This window comes from Cupressus sempervirens, chromosome 4 (genome assembly GCF_028749045.1).
Source record: "Cupressus sempervirens isolate cs-2001-9-10 chromosome 4, ASM2874904v1, whole genome shotgun sequence".
In the NCBI taxonomy this organism is placed as follows: Eukaryota; Viridiplantae; Streptophyta; class Pinopsida; order Cupressales; family Cupressaceae; genus Cupressus; species Cupressus sempervirens.
In genome coordinates, this window is record NC_143121.1 from 510,354,008 (window position 1) to 510,370,921 (window position 16,914).

At 34.9% G+C, this 16,914-nt stretch overlaps 1 protein-coding gene across 7 annotated transcripts in view; it reads right to left on the reverse strand.

Moving 5' to 3' along the window:
• Window positions 1-2,120: 2,120 nt before the first annotated feature.
• The window catches only part of LOC149562177 (NOT2 / NOT3 / NOT5 family), a 41,623-nt gene continuing 26,829 nt past the window's right edge, over window positions 2,121-16,914 (reverse strand). For 4 of the 7 annotated variants that reach the window (XM_089825722.1, XM_089825721.1, XM_089825718.1 and 1 more), the window contains exons 9-15: window positions 4,183-4,271; window positions 3,817-4,026; window positions 3,325-3,720; window positions 3,175-3,227; window positions 3,033-3,074; window positions 2,725-2,869; window positions 2,121-2,592 (exon numbers count right to left, since the gene is read on the reverse strand). In XM_089825722.1, the coding sequence (XP_089681848.1) occupies window positions 2,524-2,592; window positions 2,725-2,869; window positions 3,033-3,074; window positions 3,175-3,227; window positions 3,325-3,720; window positions 3,817-4,026; window positions 4,183-4,271 (1,004 nt within the window). In that variant the 3' untranslated portion in view covers window positions 2,121-2,523. The remainder of the gene's footprint in view (window positions 2,593-2,724; window positions 2,870-3,032; window positions 3,075-3,174; window positions 3,228-3,324; window positions 3,721-3,816; window positions 4,027-4,182; window positions 4,272-16,914) is intronic. The other 3 variants (XM_089825725.1, XM_089825724.1, XM_089825720.1) reach the window with 1 other exon arrangement.

Sequence of the window (16,914 nt, forward strand, 5' to 3'; positions counted from 1 at the left end):
GCTAAGGACACATTTCAAGGAAAATTTTTCAAAGACGAAGGGCCTAAACTTAGGGAATGTGAAGGGACAACAATACAAGGAAAATGAGGTAATGAGAGAAGTGTCACGAATACACAAGACTTTAAATAATAACAAGAATTGACATTGAAACTTTGCAACACTAAAAATTATAAATTAATAAACATAAAAAAACAAGTCAACGATTTACTTGAATGTTAACAATGATATTTAGAGGTTTAGAGGCAAATCTAGACAAGTATAAGAATCACAAATGAAAAATTGGCATACCAAGCTTAGATTCATTAAAAACCTAACAATTATTGCCTTACGTATTATCAATGTTGGCTAAAGGTATGGTATGCGACATCTTTGAGTCTCCAAACTAGCAATTGTCTTCGATATGTTCCTAATACTTGTGTGATGATGGTGGGACAACAACAAAATGTACTCCCAAGTTGCACATCCCAAGGATATCCCAATCTTAGAAACACGCATCAAAGGACAGGGGGTGGGGGATGCCAAAAAAAGGTGTGCATCCCTATAGAATATTAGTTTAATTTTGTAATTGTTGACAAATGCACTCCAATTCTTTATATGGCCCTTCTTTGCAAAATGGCAAGTAGGCAGTCGCATTTACATTAACTCAATTTGGTTCTTTGTCATCAACACGTGTATTACATAAGCTTAAATACACAAACAAACAATAAAATTGCTGTCAAGATAGGTTTGTGAAGATAACATCATTTTTCCAATATTGGTTACTGTAGTTTCTAGAAATAGTCTATCTACGGTATTGGCAAACATCCAAAGCAAAATTAATTCGAATACCAGCATACGTCCTAAATAAATCGTCAATTTCAATCACTTAATCCAATTTTAAGTACAAAATTAATATGCGTCGTCTACCCACACTAAACCATGTAGGTTGAAGCCCACGTCATATACGCATATGCACGGGCTGGCGTTTGGCCAGGTTAGCGTAAATTACCTACAATTAAAAATGACTTTTTCGAAATTTTGAAGTATCAAACTCCAACGTTTAACATCCATACTTAATATTAGCAAAAGTCCAATGCAAAACTGGTTCAAATAACACCAGATATTTCTAACTTCATCAAACCCTAAGGCATGAATAACGCCAATTTCAACCACTTAGTTAAAGGCTTGGACTTGCAACGACTACAACCACTTATTCAAAGGCTTGGACTTACATGTATGTTACGTAAAAGAACTTGACATTTTCTCCCGGGGAATGTTTATAGCTTATAACCGTATTAAACCGTATGGTTCGAAGCCCACACCATACATACCTCGTACCAGTATACACCTTGACTTTTCACGCAACGTACACCTTGAAACACGCTTCAAACGCATACATCTCTTATCAGGCGAACACTGACCTAATTGATCTAATGGTTGAAATTGAATTAATCTTCTGAGCTCATTTACCGTCTACCATGTCAATAGATATTAGGACATCCGAAGCCCCGACTGTTAACATCGTAAAGATTTAGACACCCTTTCTGTTATTATGAACCATTACCGTGTAGTGGCAACATGAAATTAGGTCTTGATTTAAGTCCACGTAAGACGATATACGTGCATCATTCCAATTAACTAATAATAATGAGCCATGTAACGTGTCCTGAAGATGATTTACCCTTAATCTATACTTGGTCCGATTGTAAAACACTCAATATATCTAATCCATTATAAATCCGGTGTGCCTAAGATATTAAAGAAAAATTTAAGACTACAAATCAAACGCTCTAAACAACTAACAGTTCGACCTTTTTTTAAGATTCTCAATACCCATAAATTCAAACTCATCGAGGAGCTACCCGTTAGGGTACATACTCTCACATACTGGACGAATAAAAATCAATAGATACTACAGATTGAGGCCTCCAAAATGGGGAAAAGTTGGATGTTAGGACTCGTTGCAATAAAATTCCATTCCTAATTATGCATTTCGCCTAAAGAATGGTAAAGATTCTACCTTCAGTAGCATGAAATTGTGCAAGATGATCTACCTTTTACAAGACTGATAAATGTTCGGTCACTAATCTACTATAATCCAAAAAAAAAAAATGTAGTGTGTGAAGTTAATTGAAGACAAATTGTGTAACTTGTTGAAAACTTTTAGGCGGATGCCAGGAAATGCATCAGGCTCTCATTGATTAAATTTTGAAGACCTTATAAATCTGACAATTAAAACAAATTAATAAGGCCCAATCATTAGATGGTAACTCTCATATACTTTTGCTCAGAACTTCACAATGATCAAGACACATTTTTCCAGCAATTATTTCAACTTGTTATACCCACACCTTGGGAATACCATAGCTTGCATACAAAGAATTGGTAATTACCAACTATACGTTACAAGGTAGACAATTGCTCTACAATCTATGATTACAGGGCAGGATGCCACAGCCTGTGTAATTGAAAGGCTCGCTACAGTTCCGCCGTTTGTGACAATTACAGGTTACTCCTCCACATTTTGAGCGAATAAGAGGCACGTTATAATTCAGTTGTATGTGATAATTGAGGTTTCTTCTCCACCATGTCGTAGTGTAGAACATAGTTGTCCTGCAAGAAGAATCATTATTCAAGCAGTTTTAATCTTTGTTCATTCAGCCAGCTTCACAAAACAACAAAATCACAATGTAAAGGTGGTCCCAAAAATAATGCAACCATCATTTATGAATAAATTTTGTTCACCTTCTGTCCAATCTCCCATTGATTGGGATCAAAATACAAGTAAGATCCCCTTTCATGCATAGCTGTCTTGACAAGAGGCTCCGTGTTTGGAACATGCATTAACCACATTCGCAGTTCTTTGTGATAGAACCAACCCCTTCTATACCTAAATATTGGCAATTAGCTCCTATATTACTAATATGCATTCCAGTAAATAATTCTTGGAAAAATACATAACACATGTTGCCTCACTTCGTAGCAAATTTAAGTTACAAAAAATGTTGCCCTACTAGAATTTTATTAATTGAGAAAGACAGAAAATAGCTTACAACTCGTTAGCAGCATGTAACTGAGCTGCATCATTTGGCATGCTGCAAATATCAAAAAGTTTATTAGTTGGTTAAAAACAACATATAAAGTTATTATCTTCCATTGCTACCAGAGAAAATCAAAGACCATACTTGTGTCTACCTGTAAAATATATAGAAAAGGGTTTCTTGAGTGAACTTGGTGAAGTATCCTGGCTGTATACATTCAATTAGAAATGTTCAGTTTAATAATTCAATTTTCAGCTACATAAGACTAGCACAACATTTCTTATTAGATTACACATTTTCTTACCTGCAATCTAAGGACTGGCTGTGAATAGCACTGCGGCAATGTATACTCGGGTTCACCTTTTGCAGGCCCGTCAGCCCAAGGGGAGGCAAATGTCCTGTATAGGTTATCCCTTGAATTTAAATTTAATCCTAGAGTTGTAAGATCTATTCCCAATGCTAATGTTGTTAAATCAGGCTCACTCATCCTTATAACACTAAGCAAACCCAATAATCCAAAGGCATCAGGAGTCCCTTGAAGTGCATGCATTGATTTCAGCAGATGCTCCCTTGATGAAGAGTTGACAGACGGCATGTGTCGAAACTGAGAATGACCATGATGATACTGCAATAGATGATCATATGACCCTATGCCAGGCATTATTGTTGTTGGTACTCCAGACCTTAGGCCCGGGACAACCTGTAATCAACAATGCCATGCCATTTAAACTCCCCCAATGCCATAAGAATAACAGAATGTATCAATTGCTAAAGATCATGAATGAATGCCACTCACCTGAGAGTGGTATGAAGCTGAGAGATTATGAGAAGATGGAAACAAATCTGAGCCATGCAAATGCATGAGATCTGCAGAATTATTAGAGCCTGCAAATGAAACCCCTGCATTGCTGCTTGATAAGCTAGATCGAACTTCTTGTTGCTGCTGCTGCTGATGATGATGAGTGGCATATGATCCTCCTAAAGAAAATCCAGCAGATCTACCCACCTGCAACACAGTGCACATCAAATCTTAATATTTCCTAATCATGATAAAACTTTAAAGAAAGTAAAGAATATTTCCTTCTAGGAAGAGATGTAAATGTGTGCACCTGAAATTATGCCTTCTAGTATTCTGAAAAGTAAATTCTCAAATCACACTTACTGGGTAATGGTGTGACTGCATTAATGCCATAGCATTTTCATGATGATGATCCTTTTGATGTAAATCCATGGCGAAATCTACATTACCTGCTGCAAATAGATGACAGAGATGTCAGATCAATAAAAAATGACATGAGAGGAGTTGAGGAAAAAAAACAGTCAAATCCAGAAACAGCAATACACACCAATACAGCCTGTGGAAGCCATGTGCGTACAATTCAAAATCTATCACATTATTCAACACCAGTCATAAAGGCTTGACGATCTCTATGAAGTCAACGCAAGATTATAAACAGAAGTGCTTACTAGTAACTTGACGAAGCATATATGTGAATTTGGCTTCTCATTACAGATCATGATTAAAAGGTAAAGCAATGTTTTAGATCCCAGCTGGGCCAATGCGCCAGGTTTCACATGCATAAAACTTCTCTTGTGAAGGTACATCTGTTATTGCTATGGAACTTGACCTTGTATTAAGAAAGCTCCTGAAATAGGTTTTCCTGTGTGGAAAACAGCTGAAAAATGTCATCGTTGGACAAGGCAGGTATTTTATCTCCAATTCCAATGTTCAGCTTAGTAGAAAGCCATAATTTATTTCATTTCCTGCTAATTTAGCCAAACAATGTTTTTGAAAACAATTTTTCAATGCCACATAGTTCAAGACCCATGTCATTAACACCTTCCCATGGACTATTAGCACTTCCAAGGATTAACACACATTTTTTTAGTTATAACATGGCCAAAGGTTTACTTGACATAACAAAACTACAATATTAGCACTTCCAAGCATCCACGCATTTTTTTAGTTATAAGATGGCCAAAGGTTCACTTGACATTACAAAACTACAATAACAACATTTCCAACCCACCACAAGAACAATTAGTATTGCACTTTGGTTTTCAGGCCAACCCATGTGGTCCCTATTTCTCTTTGACGATAAGGTCAAATAACATCTGTTTAAAAACAAGATGCTTTTGAGGCCCGTTATTGTTCACCAACAATGCCATGAAAAATTAAGGATGTTAATCCAGTGACAGATATTGTATTTAGTCGAGAGATAGGGACTCTAAAAGTTTAGATTCTGCTTAGGTAAATGCAAGTCTAGACTAATTTATCTTACTCTTGAATCTCTAGATATCTTCTCGCACTTGAATTTGTGGAAAAGCTACCCTTGATATGAAAATATTGCTAGTTTTTCCTTTGACACATTTTGCCTTATTGCTTGAAAGTGATTATTGCCCTCCACTTGTGTTTTTCTTCTTATAGAAATTGTCTTACAGTAGGCTTGCTTAGAACCATTCTATATTAATTTCCCTACAACTGATAAAGAAAGCCATTTCACAAAAGCAATCATGTCAATTGCTTCAATAGTTCTCAACCCGAATCTAGCTTCTAAGAAGTAATCAAGTGCACCGAACTACACTGGCAAAGATCATATTAAATGGATAACACAATTGTTGACTATCAGAAGCAAGTACTATTTGAAGTTAAAATGGAAATCATGGTTATGATGATACTGTTCTTTCTCAGTAAAATAACTGGGCAACAATATTTACAACTTGTATGCAGACAAGCAATGACATGCAGGCATATTAACATTACCAACATGAAGATTGGATACGAGCAATTTCTATGACATTATTAAGACAGGGAAAAACAATGTTTCTCCTAAATGGGGCTTTCATTATCTTAAAATTGTCATTATGCCCAGTAATAAAGCAATGATATCTCCGCCCATTCCCCACTAAGCCAGACCTACTATATATCAAAAGAATTTCCAGGTATGCCTAAAAAATTTAAAGCTTGCATTGAGAATAGCACCAAGCACTTCGGACAACTCGTAGAGAATCACATAGAAGCTAATAATATAGAAAGGCTCAATGCTCAGTTCAATTTTAAGTTGACATTTGATCATAAATTACTAGATTGCTCAAGTTAGGTTTAAGTTGACATTTGATCCATAAATTACTAGACTGGTGATTATAGTAATACATTATTAATTGATACACTCAATAAAATAGGGTACAGGCACACCCACAACCACATCTGACACCACAGTTATAAGTGCCTGTAGCATCCCATTTGGCATTGAATACTCTACAAAGTAAGGCTTTAATTGCCTTTTATTCCTCTATGACATTTCAGCAATGGGAGATGAACTAGTTGCCGTACAATACTAGGAACCGAAGTTTAAAAAAACTGTGATATATCGCAACTGAGAAATGAATGCCACAAATATCATAGGCAAGAAATACCATATAATTGCAGCGTGTTCTATTGTTTTAAATGCAGGTAAATCGCAATTTACAGGTTTGCTGCCTGTGTCAGCACACTAGACAAAAACAAATCACATCAGCATAAAAGACGAAAGGATATTAGGTTATCCTTTGTCGTATTTTTTAGGTTTCTCTTAAGCCAAAACAAGCACACGGACTGTCAAGAAGCCATCGAGTCTGAACGAAAAAACCACGGAGTCTGAAGAAAAACGACGGCTTGTGCATTTCGCAACAGCTCCTTACATTCCACAACGGCTTCAACACTTGGCTCTCGGCATTGAAGGATTCAACTCCACATTCGGCTCTGCAGTTGCATTCGGCTCTGCATTCAACTCATTCGGCTGTGCAGTTGCATCCATTCACAGTCAAATTCGTCCGACAACTGGGCAGATATAGAATTTTCTAGGTATGCTTAATTTTATATTGTAATTTTAAAAAAAAAAATTGACTATATTAGATTAATAAAATGTATTTAAAACTTATTTTGTTTTGTTTTGTTAAAAAATTAAAAAATTAAAAATAGTAAAATTCAGTTAACTCTTTTATGGTAAATTTAAAATAAATAAATTTCTGTAAGTTTAAAATTCATTTAGTTTTAAACAAAATAAATTAAGCTTTAAGTACGCAATTACAGTAAATTAAAGTATTTACCATAATTTAATTTTAAATTTACGGTAATACTATATTTTTATTTTCAATGTTCATTTTTAGTAACTGTTAACTTATAATATATTAATAACAGTATTCACTTGTATATTTTTGACAGATTTATAATTATTAAGTAATATATTTTAATAGATTCACTTGTTTGTTCATATATCATTCTATCACTATGCTAATTTACTAAGTTTTAGTTGCTATGAATTACTGTTTAACTCCAGACTTTGATTAATGTATAGCGGATAACTCAAATCATTATATCTTCTACAAATTTGTTGTGTCTGCATTTTTTTGAAAATTTTAAGAATTTGCATATTTTCAAATGTTCGATAAAAGTGCCGATTTACTGCCGAATTTTTGGCCGAGTTTTTGCCCACTCCAAGATTTTTTTTAAATTTAGGTCAGCCGAGAGATTGCTGAAACCAAATTTTTAAACTATGCTAAGAACAACCAATGCATTACTGTCCAACTATACAAACATCTTCATAGGAACCCCAATCATCTTGAATTCCAGCCATAACAGACAGACACCAGTACAGAAAACCAAGTTATTAATGCCCACTAAATAGACAAAACCCAGCAAAGATCCATGGCAAAGGATACATGTCCAGCTTTGAAGGAAATTAAACCATCAAAAGGGTCAAAACTACACTCAACTCACTTTATTGCAATAAAAGGACCTGCACTAGGTCATCAATACCAAAGCTTCCCTATTACAGGCAATGAAATGGTTATTTGTATCCAGTTCCACGAATCTCATGAAGATCTGAATCACTGCCAAGATGCTTATAGAATCATTTTTCCACTGACAAACCCAAACCCACTACACATTCGTTTTGGCGCAGAAGAATACTCCTGTGGCCAAAAGAACATCTTATGCAGCAAGAGAGACACTCATGCAGCAAAAGGTCCTGCACAAAAACTAATATCACTTGTACAACAACTAGAAAAATTTGCAGAACAACTAGGAACATATCCTTTAAATGAATTTTGCCTCCCTTTACAAGAAGCTTTTGGCAAAAGAGCCTAATAGAACAATTAAATTTGGGAACTCTTCCCCATATCTTCAGAAAAAATTGACATGGGTCTTCTTCAAGAACTGTCCTTTCTTACCAATCATCTATCTCTTTTCTTTTCACCTGGTCTATCTCACCTTTTTAGGAATGACTTCTCCAATTCATTCGTTTTTGCTAGAGTAAACCATCCAAAGAAGTAAGAACTACATCTGCCATAGAAGCTTAAACAAGTGTAACTGGTCAACATTGATCACTAAAAATATGTGTACTTAATTTAAAACAGAAAGCATCATGTCCTACCTACTGAATGATCTAAAACAGCCTGAGCCCAATCTTGTTTAAGCTTTTGTGAAAGCCCTTCTTGTCTCTTTGCAAAGGTTAGAACTAGGCTATGTCACCAACATAAACTTTATGCTGTGTGCTACGTTAACCATATGTTTTATACTTGAAATAAGATTCCTTCGGTATCTCCTAAGCACAAAGGTATGTTTGACTGTGAGCTCTAGCAAACTCAGAATGTCCATTTTCCAGCCCCTTGTCTTTCCAAAACAAATATCAGGTTTAGCATGCTGGCATAGAACCAAAACAAGCGTCAAGAGGTGAAAGGTTTGACAAAGAATGAATGGTCATGTTAGGTTCAAAACCTCTATTGAGGATGAGAGGCAGGGGATGATTCTGATGTAATATAAACATTGTCTCACTTAATTATTAAAAAACCTCAAATAAAATCAATGGACATGCTTTCGCAAGGCCTTTTTTAGGCAGTAGCAATGATTGGTATAGCCCTGATTTCCGACTGTTTGGGTTACTTAAACTACACAACAACTACAAAGGAGTTTTGCGACATCAACTTTTAAACATTGCCAATAAACATATTGCTGGAGATCACTTCATCTTATTTCATCCACAACATGCACACCGCCTACATCAACACAATTTTCTGCACTATTGGTACATCAAGTTTACCTGCTTTGCTGTAATGATCCCTTTAATGCAAACTTGACCTATTATCATAATAATCGTCAATTAGGATTAATTGTGTTGTGGAAACATTAAATATTTAATTTTCAATTATAATCAATTGAATTCATTGATGTAATTTGATTTCTTATGTGAAAATCACATTACTTTCTCTAAGACTAAGGCCATTCTTAGATGGTAGATTTATTTTGTGAAGTTCGCATTAAATAGACTACATGCAACGTCTCTCAAGGCCTACCCCTAGTATTGGGATAATCTGCATGTTAGATAGCAAAGTCCACCAAGATAATTGAGAGCAGGGGGTGGTGAATCAATTATATACTTAAAACAACTCTCATAATCTTTATTAATTTTGAAGCATGTAAACAACAGATGCAACAACCATAGAAAGATAATCATGCACAATAACACCAAATATGTTAACTAGGGAAACCCTTGATTAGAGGGAAAACCTCAATGAGGATGGTGCCCACAAGATGATGTACTAATATAAAAGTTTCTTGTGAAAGGATAGACCCTATTAGGAGTCAATGAAATACAATCAGTGTATAAAGTATAGAGTCCCTGTTAGTACTCAATGAAATACAATCGGTATATAGAGTCCATGTTAGGAAACTTTGAATCCTTGTTAGAAGATTCCAACTCTGTTAAAAGTTGTGCCAACACTAATAGGAGTTGAAAGGAGGACAATTGAACTCACTGTCCAAATAGCCTCAAAACAGTCCACTAGACAATCTTCTGAATAAGCATATCCATGATCTGAACTAACTAAACAGCAACTCCTTTGCCAATACAGTGCCTTTGAAGCTCACGATACATCCTCAACATCAATCTTTGCTCTAATCAAATACAAATTCGCATCCAAGTTCGAATAACCAAACATCACAATGCATATGACCACATATGATGATTTGCCAGAGGGAAATGGCCTTTCCTTTATACGAAGTCCTAAAACAAGTGTTGAGCCGGCCTTGAGGTTTTCTCAGTTTACAATGAGGACATCATTAAAATATTACAATACAAGTTACATTACAATCAAAACTCTTTCCACAATGATTTTATCAATAGTCGACCTCCAAGGAATCATACGTTGACGGAATGAACATTTGTTTACGCCCTCTAAAACATAGCAACTTGAACATGTCTCTAACCATCCTCCAAGCTCGCTTAACCAAATTCCTTCTCAGCCAAAAGATACAACTAGTTTACCAATACCCGCTTTCCAGAAACTCTCTCTACAACCGATCTCCAAAAAACATCACATAATTCTATCATATCTTCATAATTCTTTATGCACCCATAACTAAAGCATCTCTATACATAACTGAGTATATTCCCAAGTGCACATAACCCAACTCATTAAACGTTGACCTCACCAAAAGCATCTACCTTTGCAACTCTGCAAATCTTCATAGAATAAGGTATATGTTGACATCAATGACAAACACTGTCATAAATGCAACACATAAGTACTAAATCATGTCTCCAACAATGCTATCATACTCCCCCGCAGCAATATCATCAACATTCAAGCTAACAATCTCCCCTTTTGGCATTGATGACAACATAGATGAAAAATATTTAAGTACCATGAATACCAAATATATTTCTTCATCTTATGCCTTTTATTCCCCAATGAATGCAAACATATAGTAACCAATATGCACAAGGAAGGTGTTAATATCCCCCATAAGGAATAACCTTAACCATATCAGGAATATATCACAATAATGTTTTTTATGTACTAATCTCTCCCCCATTGACATCAATGACAAAGGCATCATATATTCAATTTTCTAAGTTTGATCATTTACAAAACAATAAGTTCAAGCTCAAGCATCCAAAGACACTGCTAAATACTAGTACCAAGGGTCCTCAATGACTCAACTCAAACACAGATAGATACTCCCCCATATGAGAAGCATCAAGCATCCAATCCAGATGAAAGAAATAGTGCTCTATTACATACAGGACTAATGCAATTTCTACATCCACTACTCTGAAATAGGTTGGGGCATAAACCCAAGCATACCTCTCAAATACTCAAATGTGTCCTTAACCAAAGGTTTTGTAAATATTTCTACTATATGCTCTTTTGTACTAACATATTCCAATCTGATTTCTTTTTCTGCAACCAGCTCTCTCAAAAAGTGATACTTAATAGATATATGTTTTTCTTTGAATGTAAAACTAGATTCTTTGACATATTCATTGTACTTGTATTATCACAATGTATGATAATAGGCTCTGTAAACTCAATTGAAATGTCTTTCAACATGTGCTTCATCAAAATAATCTGATTACAATTATTTGATGCCCGCTACATACTGTGCTTCTCTTGAACTTTGTGAGATGCAATCCTATTTCTTGCTCGGCCAAGAAACCAATCTTCCTCCCAAGAAGAATGCTCCACCACTAGTACTCTTTCTATCATCCAGAATTCTTGCCCCATCAGCACCAGTGTACACACATAATGTGAAATCATGTGATTTGTCATATCATAAACCATAATGAACATCAATGTACGCACATAATGTGAAATCGTGTGATTTGTCATACCATAAACCATAATCGGGTGTTCCATTCAAATATCTGAAAATTCTTTTTACTACTGCAACATTTATCTCTTTAGGATCTACTTGAAATCTCGCTACAATTCCAACTACATTTGTTATATCAGGTCTTGTATGTGTCAAATACTGCACTCCAATCATCGATCTGTACTTTGTTATGTACTAGCGAATTCATCTTTGTTAGAAAACTTACATCTAGTTACCATGTGTTCCAACAGGTTTATGGTTCTCCAATCCAAATCTCTTCAACAAATCTCCAAGATACTTAGCTTATGATATGAAAATTCCATATTTATTCTACACAATCTACAACCCCAGGAAGTATTTCATCTCTCCAATCATACTCATCTCAAATTATTTCCTCATTTCTTCTAAAAATGTCTTGCTAGCTACATCATTACCTCCAAAAATAATGTCATCCACAAATACTACAACAATCAACAAACCATCTTCACTCTTTCTCAAATACAAATTACTATCAGCATTAACTTTCACAAATCCCAAATTTGTCAAATGTTTATCCAATCTTGCATACTAGGCTCTAGGTGCTTATTTTCATCCACAATGCCTTCTTTAAACTACAAAACATATATTCTTCATCTATCAAGGGAAAACCATCAAGTTGTTCAATGTATACCTCTTCTTCAAGATCTCCATTTAGAAAAGTTGACTTAACATCCATTTGATAAACTTTAAAGTTCTTCTTAGCGGCATATGCCAAAAACATTCTCATTGCCTCCAATCTGGCAACGGGTGCAAAAGTTTCCTCAAAATCAATTTCTTCTTGTTGTGTATATCCCTTAAAAAGTAGTCTTGCTTTGTATCTCACAACTTCACCTTGTTCATTCATATTGTTTCTAAATACTCATTTAGTTCCAATAACATTCACCTTGTTCATTCATCTTGTTTCTAAATACTCATTTAGTTCCAATAACATTCTTATCTTTAGGTCTAGGATATGATTCCCAAGTCTTATTCTTTTCAATATGCTCTAATTCATCTTTCATAGGTTTTATCCAGTAGTCATCTTTATAAGCTTCATCAACATTCTTATGCTTAACTTCAAAAATTAAACACAATTCTTCACTAACCTTGTTTCTTGTCATTGCTCCTTTGTTCACACTTCCAATAATCTGTTCAACAGGGTGATTCTTTGCCACATTTTTTTTAGGTGTAGCTTGCTCAATTTTGATTTCTACTCTAGGTTCAGATCTAGGTTCTCCTCTTTGTAATTCAATCTGCATATTAGTGTCACTTTCAAAATATAATTCTTGCTCAACATTCTGATTGTTAGTCCTCTGATTAATCTCTTTATCAGAATTATAATCAAGTATCCTTTCTCGAATTCTAAACCTTTAATCAACTCTCACATAAGCACTTTCAACAATAGCCTTCAATCTCTGATTAAAACATCTATATGTTTTGCTTTTCAATGAATAACCAAAAAACATTCCTTCATCACTTAGAGAATCAAACTTTCCAATATTTTCCAAAGATTCTAAAGTATTTCACTAGTAGGTGTATGTCCAAACCATAGTTCATAGGGTGTCTTACCAATGCCTTGTCTAATTTGTACTTTGTTCATAGTGTATACTATTGTGTTCACTACTTCTCTACAAAATATGTGCTACATTGTTTTCAAACATCATTGCTCTAGCTACCTTTGTTACTGATCTATTTCTTATTTTTGCTATCCCATTCTGTTGCGGAGTTTTTAAGGGCTGAAAGTTGTCTCTTTACACCATTATCCTCACAAAAGTCGTTAAATTCATTTGAAATAAATTATCCTCCTCTATCAGATCTCAAACATTTTATCTTCTAGCCAAATTCATTCTCAACTCTATTCTTAAGTATCTTGAATTTCTCAAAAGTTTCAAATTTCTCTCTAAGAAATGCAACTCATATCTTTCTAGTGAAATCATCGATAAGAAGCAAAAAATACCTTTCACCATAAAAGGCTCGTCTTTGTAGGATGACAGTTGGTTATGGCAATTCTCCATTTTAGCATAAATATCTCTTTGGTTATGGCAATTCTCCGTTAGAGCATAAATCTTTTTGTAGAGCTCAACTGAAATACATTACCTCATATTCTTGTATCAATACCAATCAATGTCAACAAGTTGTCAACGAGTCTTCTCTTTAAACTGCAATTGATATCCTTTGTGAACAAGTTGTCCAACACTCAAAAGATTATGTTTCAAACCATCCACAAAGTAAACATCCTCAATGTTAGTCTTTCCATCAAGTGTAATAAAACATTTTCCTTTCATGTGACATGTTCCATTATTTACAACTCTTAACTATTCCACCATCATAACTAATGAATTCAACAAATTTGTTCATAGCTCCAATCATATGATGGGAACAGCCACTATTTATAATCCAATCAGACTTTTTTCTTTTCAATATGTGATACTAATGCTGTTTCTTCTTTGACTTCGTCTTTTATTTCTTTTTCAAGGCTTTCTTTTTTAATAGCAACAAATCCTATCTCATCATCACTATCTTCTAGAAAATTTATCATCTGTTAAATTCATCATCCTCAACAACATAGAAGCAATCCTTAGGTACTTTTGATTTGTAAAGTTTTCTAGGCTTAAACTTCTTCACTCTCTTAGGACATTTAGAAGAATAATGATCAAGTTATTTGCATATCCAACAAACAAGAATTTTGTTACATTTAGGTTCTCTCTTCATAAGCAAAGCAAGTCCTTCATCAATCTTCTTATCCACTTTTTCTTCTTTTTGTTACAAGATTCAAGAAGAGTTGGCAGATTAACAGATTTCCGAATGATTGATTGATTAACAGAGGAACAAATGTGTTCCTTATAAAGAATTACAAGGACGTTGTTTCTTTTTAGAAACAACGTAGACTGAAGACGGAATTAGAAACAAAACTAGAGACAAGATAGGAAACACTCCTATCTGGACTGAAGAAAAAAGAGACGGGATAGGAAACATTCCTATCTAGACTTAAAGACGGACTACAGACAAGTAGTTGACTATTATAGAAAGTATAAGATATTATCTTAATACCCTCCCTTAATAGTCAACGTACGAATGTCGGAACATTCTGTGATAACTGAGACCCTCCCTGGATCTACAGAATGCTGAAACCAAGAAGCTTTGCCAAAAGATTGCTATGACTCAAAATAGGTTGCATTTACAAAACTTCGTTTTTGTGGAAAAAACGGTAAAACCCAGAATCTCACGCAACCTTGCGTATTACAAACAACTTGAAATGATTTTTGAGGAGAAAATCAACAAACCCAGAATCTCACACAACCTTGCGTATTACAAACAACTTGAAATGATTTTTGAGGAGAAAATCAACAAACCCATAAAAACAGAAACAGATTCAAAAGGCGAAAAATGCAGCTTCGCCTTGATCAGGACCCGGAGAAGTCGGACGCTGCGTAACACCCAGAACAAGTTGATCGATGTTTCGATATTCGAAGATTGCGATGATGCGCTGCTTCCAAGTTCCATAATTGCGACCATTGAATTTGAAATTATGTTCGAGCAGAATATTTGTCAGAGCTGCCATGGCACATTTTTCAATGAAAAAATGTGAAAACCTGTGAAGGCACGTTCTTCGAGGCAAAAATACGAAAGACCCAAAAAAATCAGAGAATGACCCAGAGGAGAGCTCGAAAAACCCAAAAGGAATCTGTTGTCGTTTTCTGGATCCACTGGCTCAAAAATCGAGGCACCCAGAAAAAACGGACAACAACCCAATTGAGCTCTCGAAAAACCCACCAAGAATTTGCAAACAAAATATTTTTTCGACCCCAAAAATTAGGGTTTCGAAAAAAACGGCCCTAGTTGAAAAAAGCTTGAAAAAACTTCAAATTTCTTGATAAAAAATAGCAGATTTTTCTTCAAGGATCAATGTGCATGGACGAATGGGGCTAGAGTGTGCTAAACAAACACAGGCAGACCCGAGTTCGAGAATTTCTCTAGGCCGAAAACCCTAAGCGGGTTTTAGAGAAATTCAACAAAAATAATTTTGAAAAAATTTAAACAAATAATTTCACGAAGAAATTATAAATTTTTTCGAAAAAATTTAAGTAATAGCTCTGATACCATGTTACAAGATTCAAGAAGAGTTAGCAGATTAATGGATTTTCGGATGATTGATTGATTAACAGAGGAACAAATGTGTTCCTTATAAAGAATTACAAGGACGTTGTTTCTTTTAGAAACAACGTAGACTGAAGACGGAATTAGAAACAAAACTAGAGACAGGATAGGAAACATTCCTATCTGGACTGAAGAAAAAAGAGACGGGATAGGAAACATTCCTGTCTAGACTGAAAGGCGGACTACAGACAAGTAGTTGACTATTATAGAAAGTATAAGATATTATCTTAATACTTTTGTTGCTCATCTACTAGCATAATCTCCACTTGTGCTTGCACTTATTGTCAATATAGATATATCTATTTGTATGTTGAAAGCAATTTCCGCTCTAGGCAATTTTCCATTATGTTTCATCCACGTTTCAAATGTCTTCAACCTCACATGATGAGTCTCTCTTGTAAAGTTAGGTGTACACGAAATAACTTGTTCAATCATCTTTGCTCTCTAATGAAAAGCAAGTGTCGAGGTCTTCAAGATTTTCCACACAATCTCATCTTTTGTCTTATCCCCTCCATACCTTTTTGATTCCAACAACGATTTCTTGTATTCTACCAAAATAAGCTCTTACTGTTTCATTTTCCAACATCTTAGCATCTTGAAACAAACATATCTAACTTTACAATCTAGCCTTCTTAGCATGTTCATTGGCTTCAAATATTCTTTGTAAATTATTCCAAATTTCGTTAGAAAGTTTCAAAGATTTTACCTCTCCCTATTCTATTTCATAAAGAGTTATCACTAATGCGTCTCTAGCAAGCATATTTTGAATGAATAGATCTTTATCAGTTTGTTCACAAGAGTTAAGCTCGTCTCTCCAATCACAACTTTCTTGTTTACTGTAAGTTGTAACCAACTAAATTCTGGACCCATGCATAGCAGGTGTGTTTTCATCTTCTCCTTCCAACTATCATACTTAATTTCATCAAACTTCAGACTTTCTTTTCTGAAATAAGCCATGGATCTCCTTAGGCTGTTAAACTTCTCCTTCAAGGACCTGATGCTCTGATACCAATTGCTAAAAAGTAAAGTCCACCAAGATAATTGAGAGCAGGGAGTGGTGAATCGGTTATATACTTAAAACAA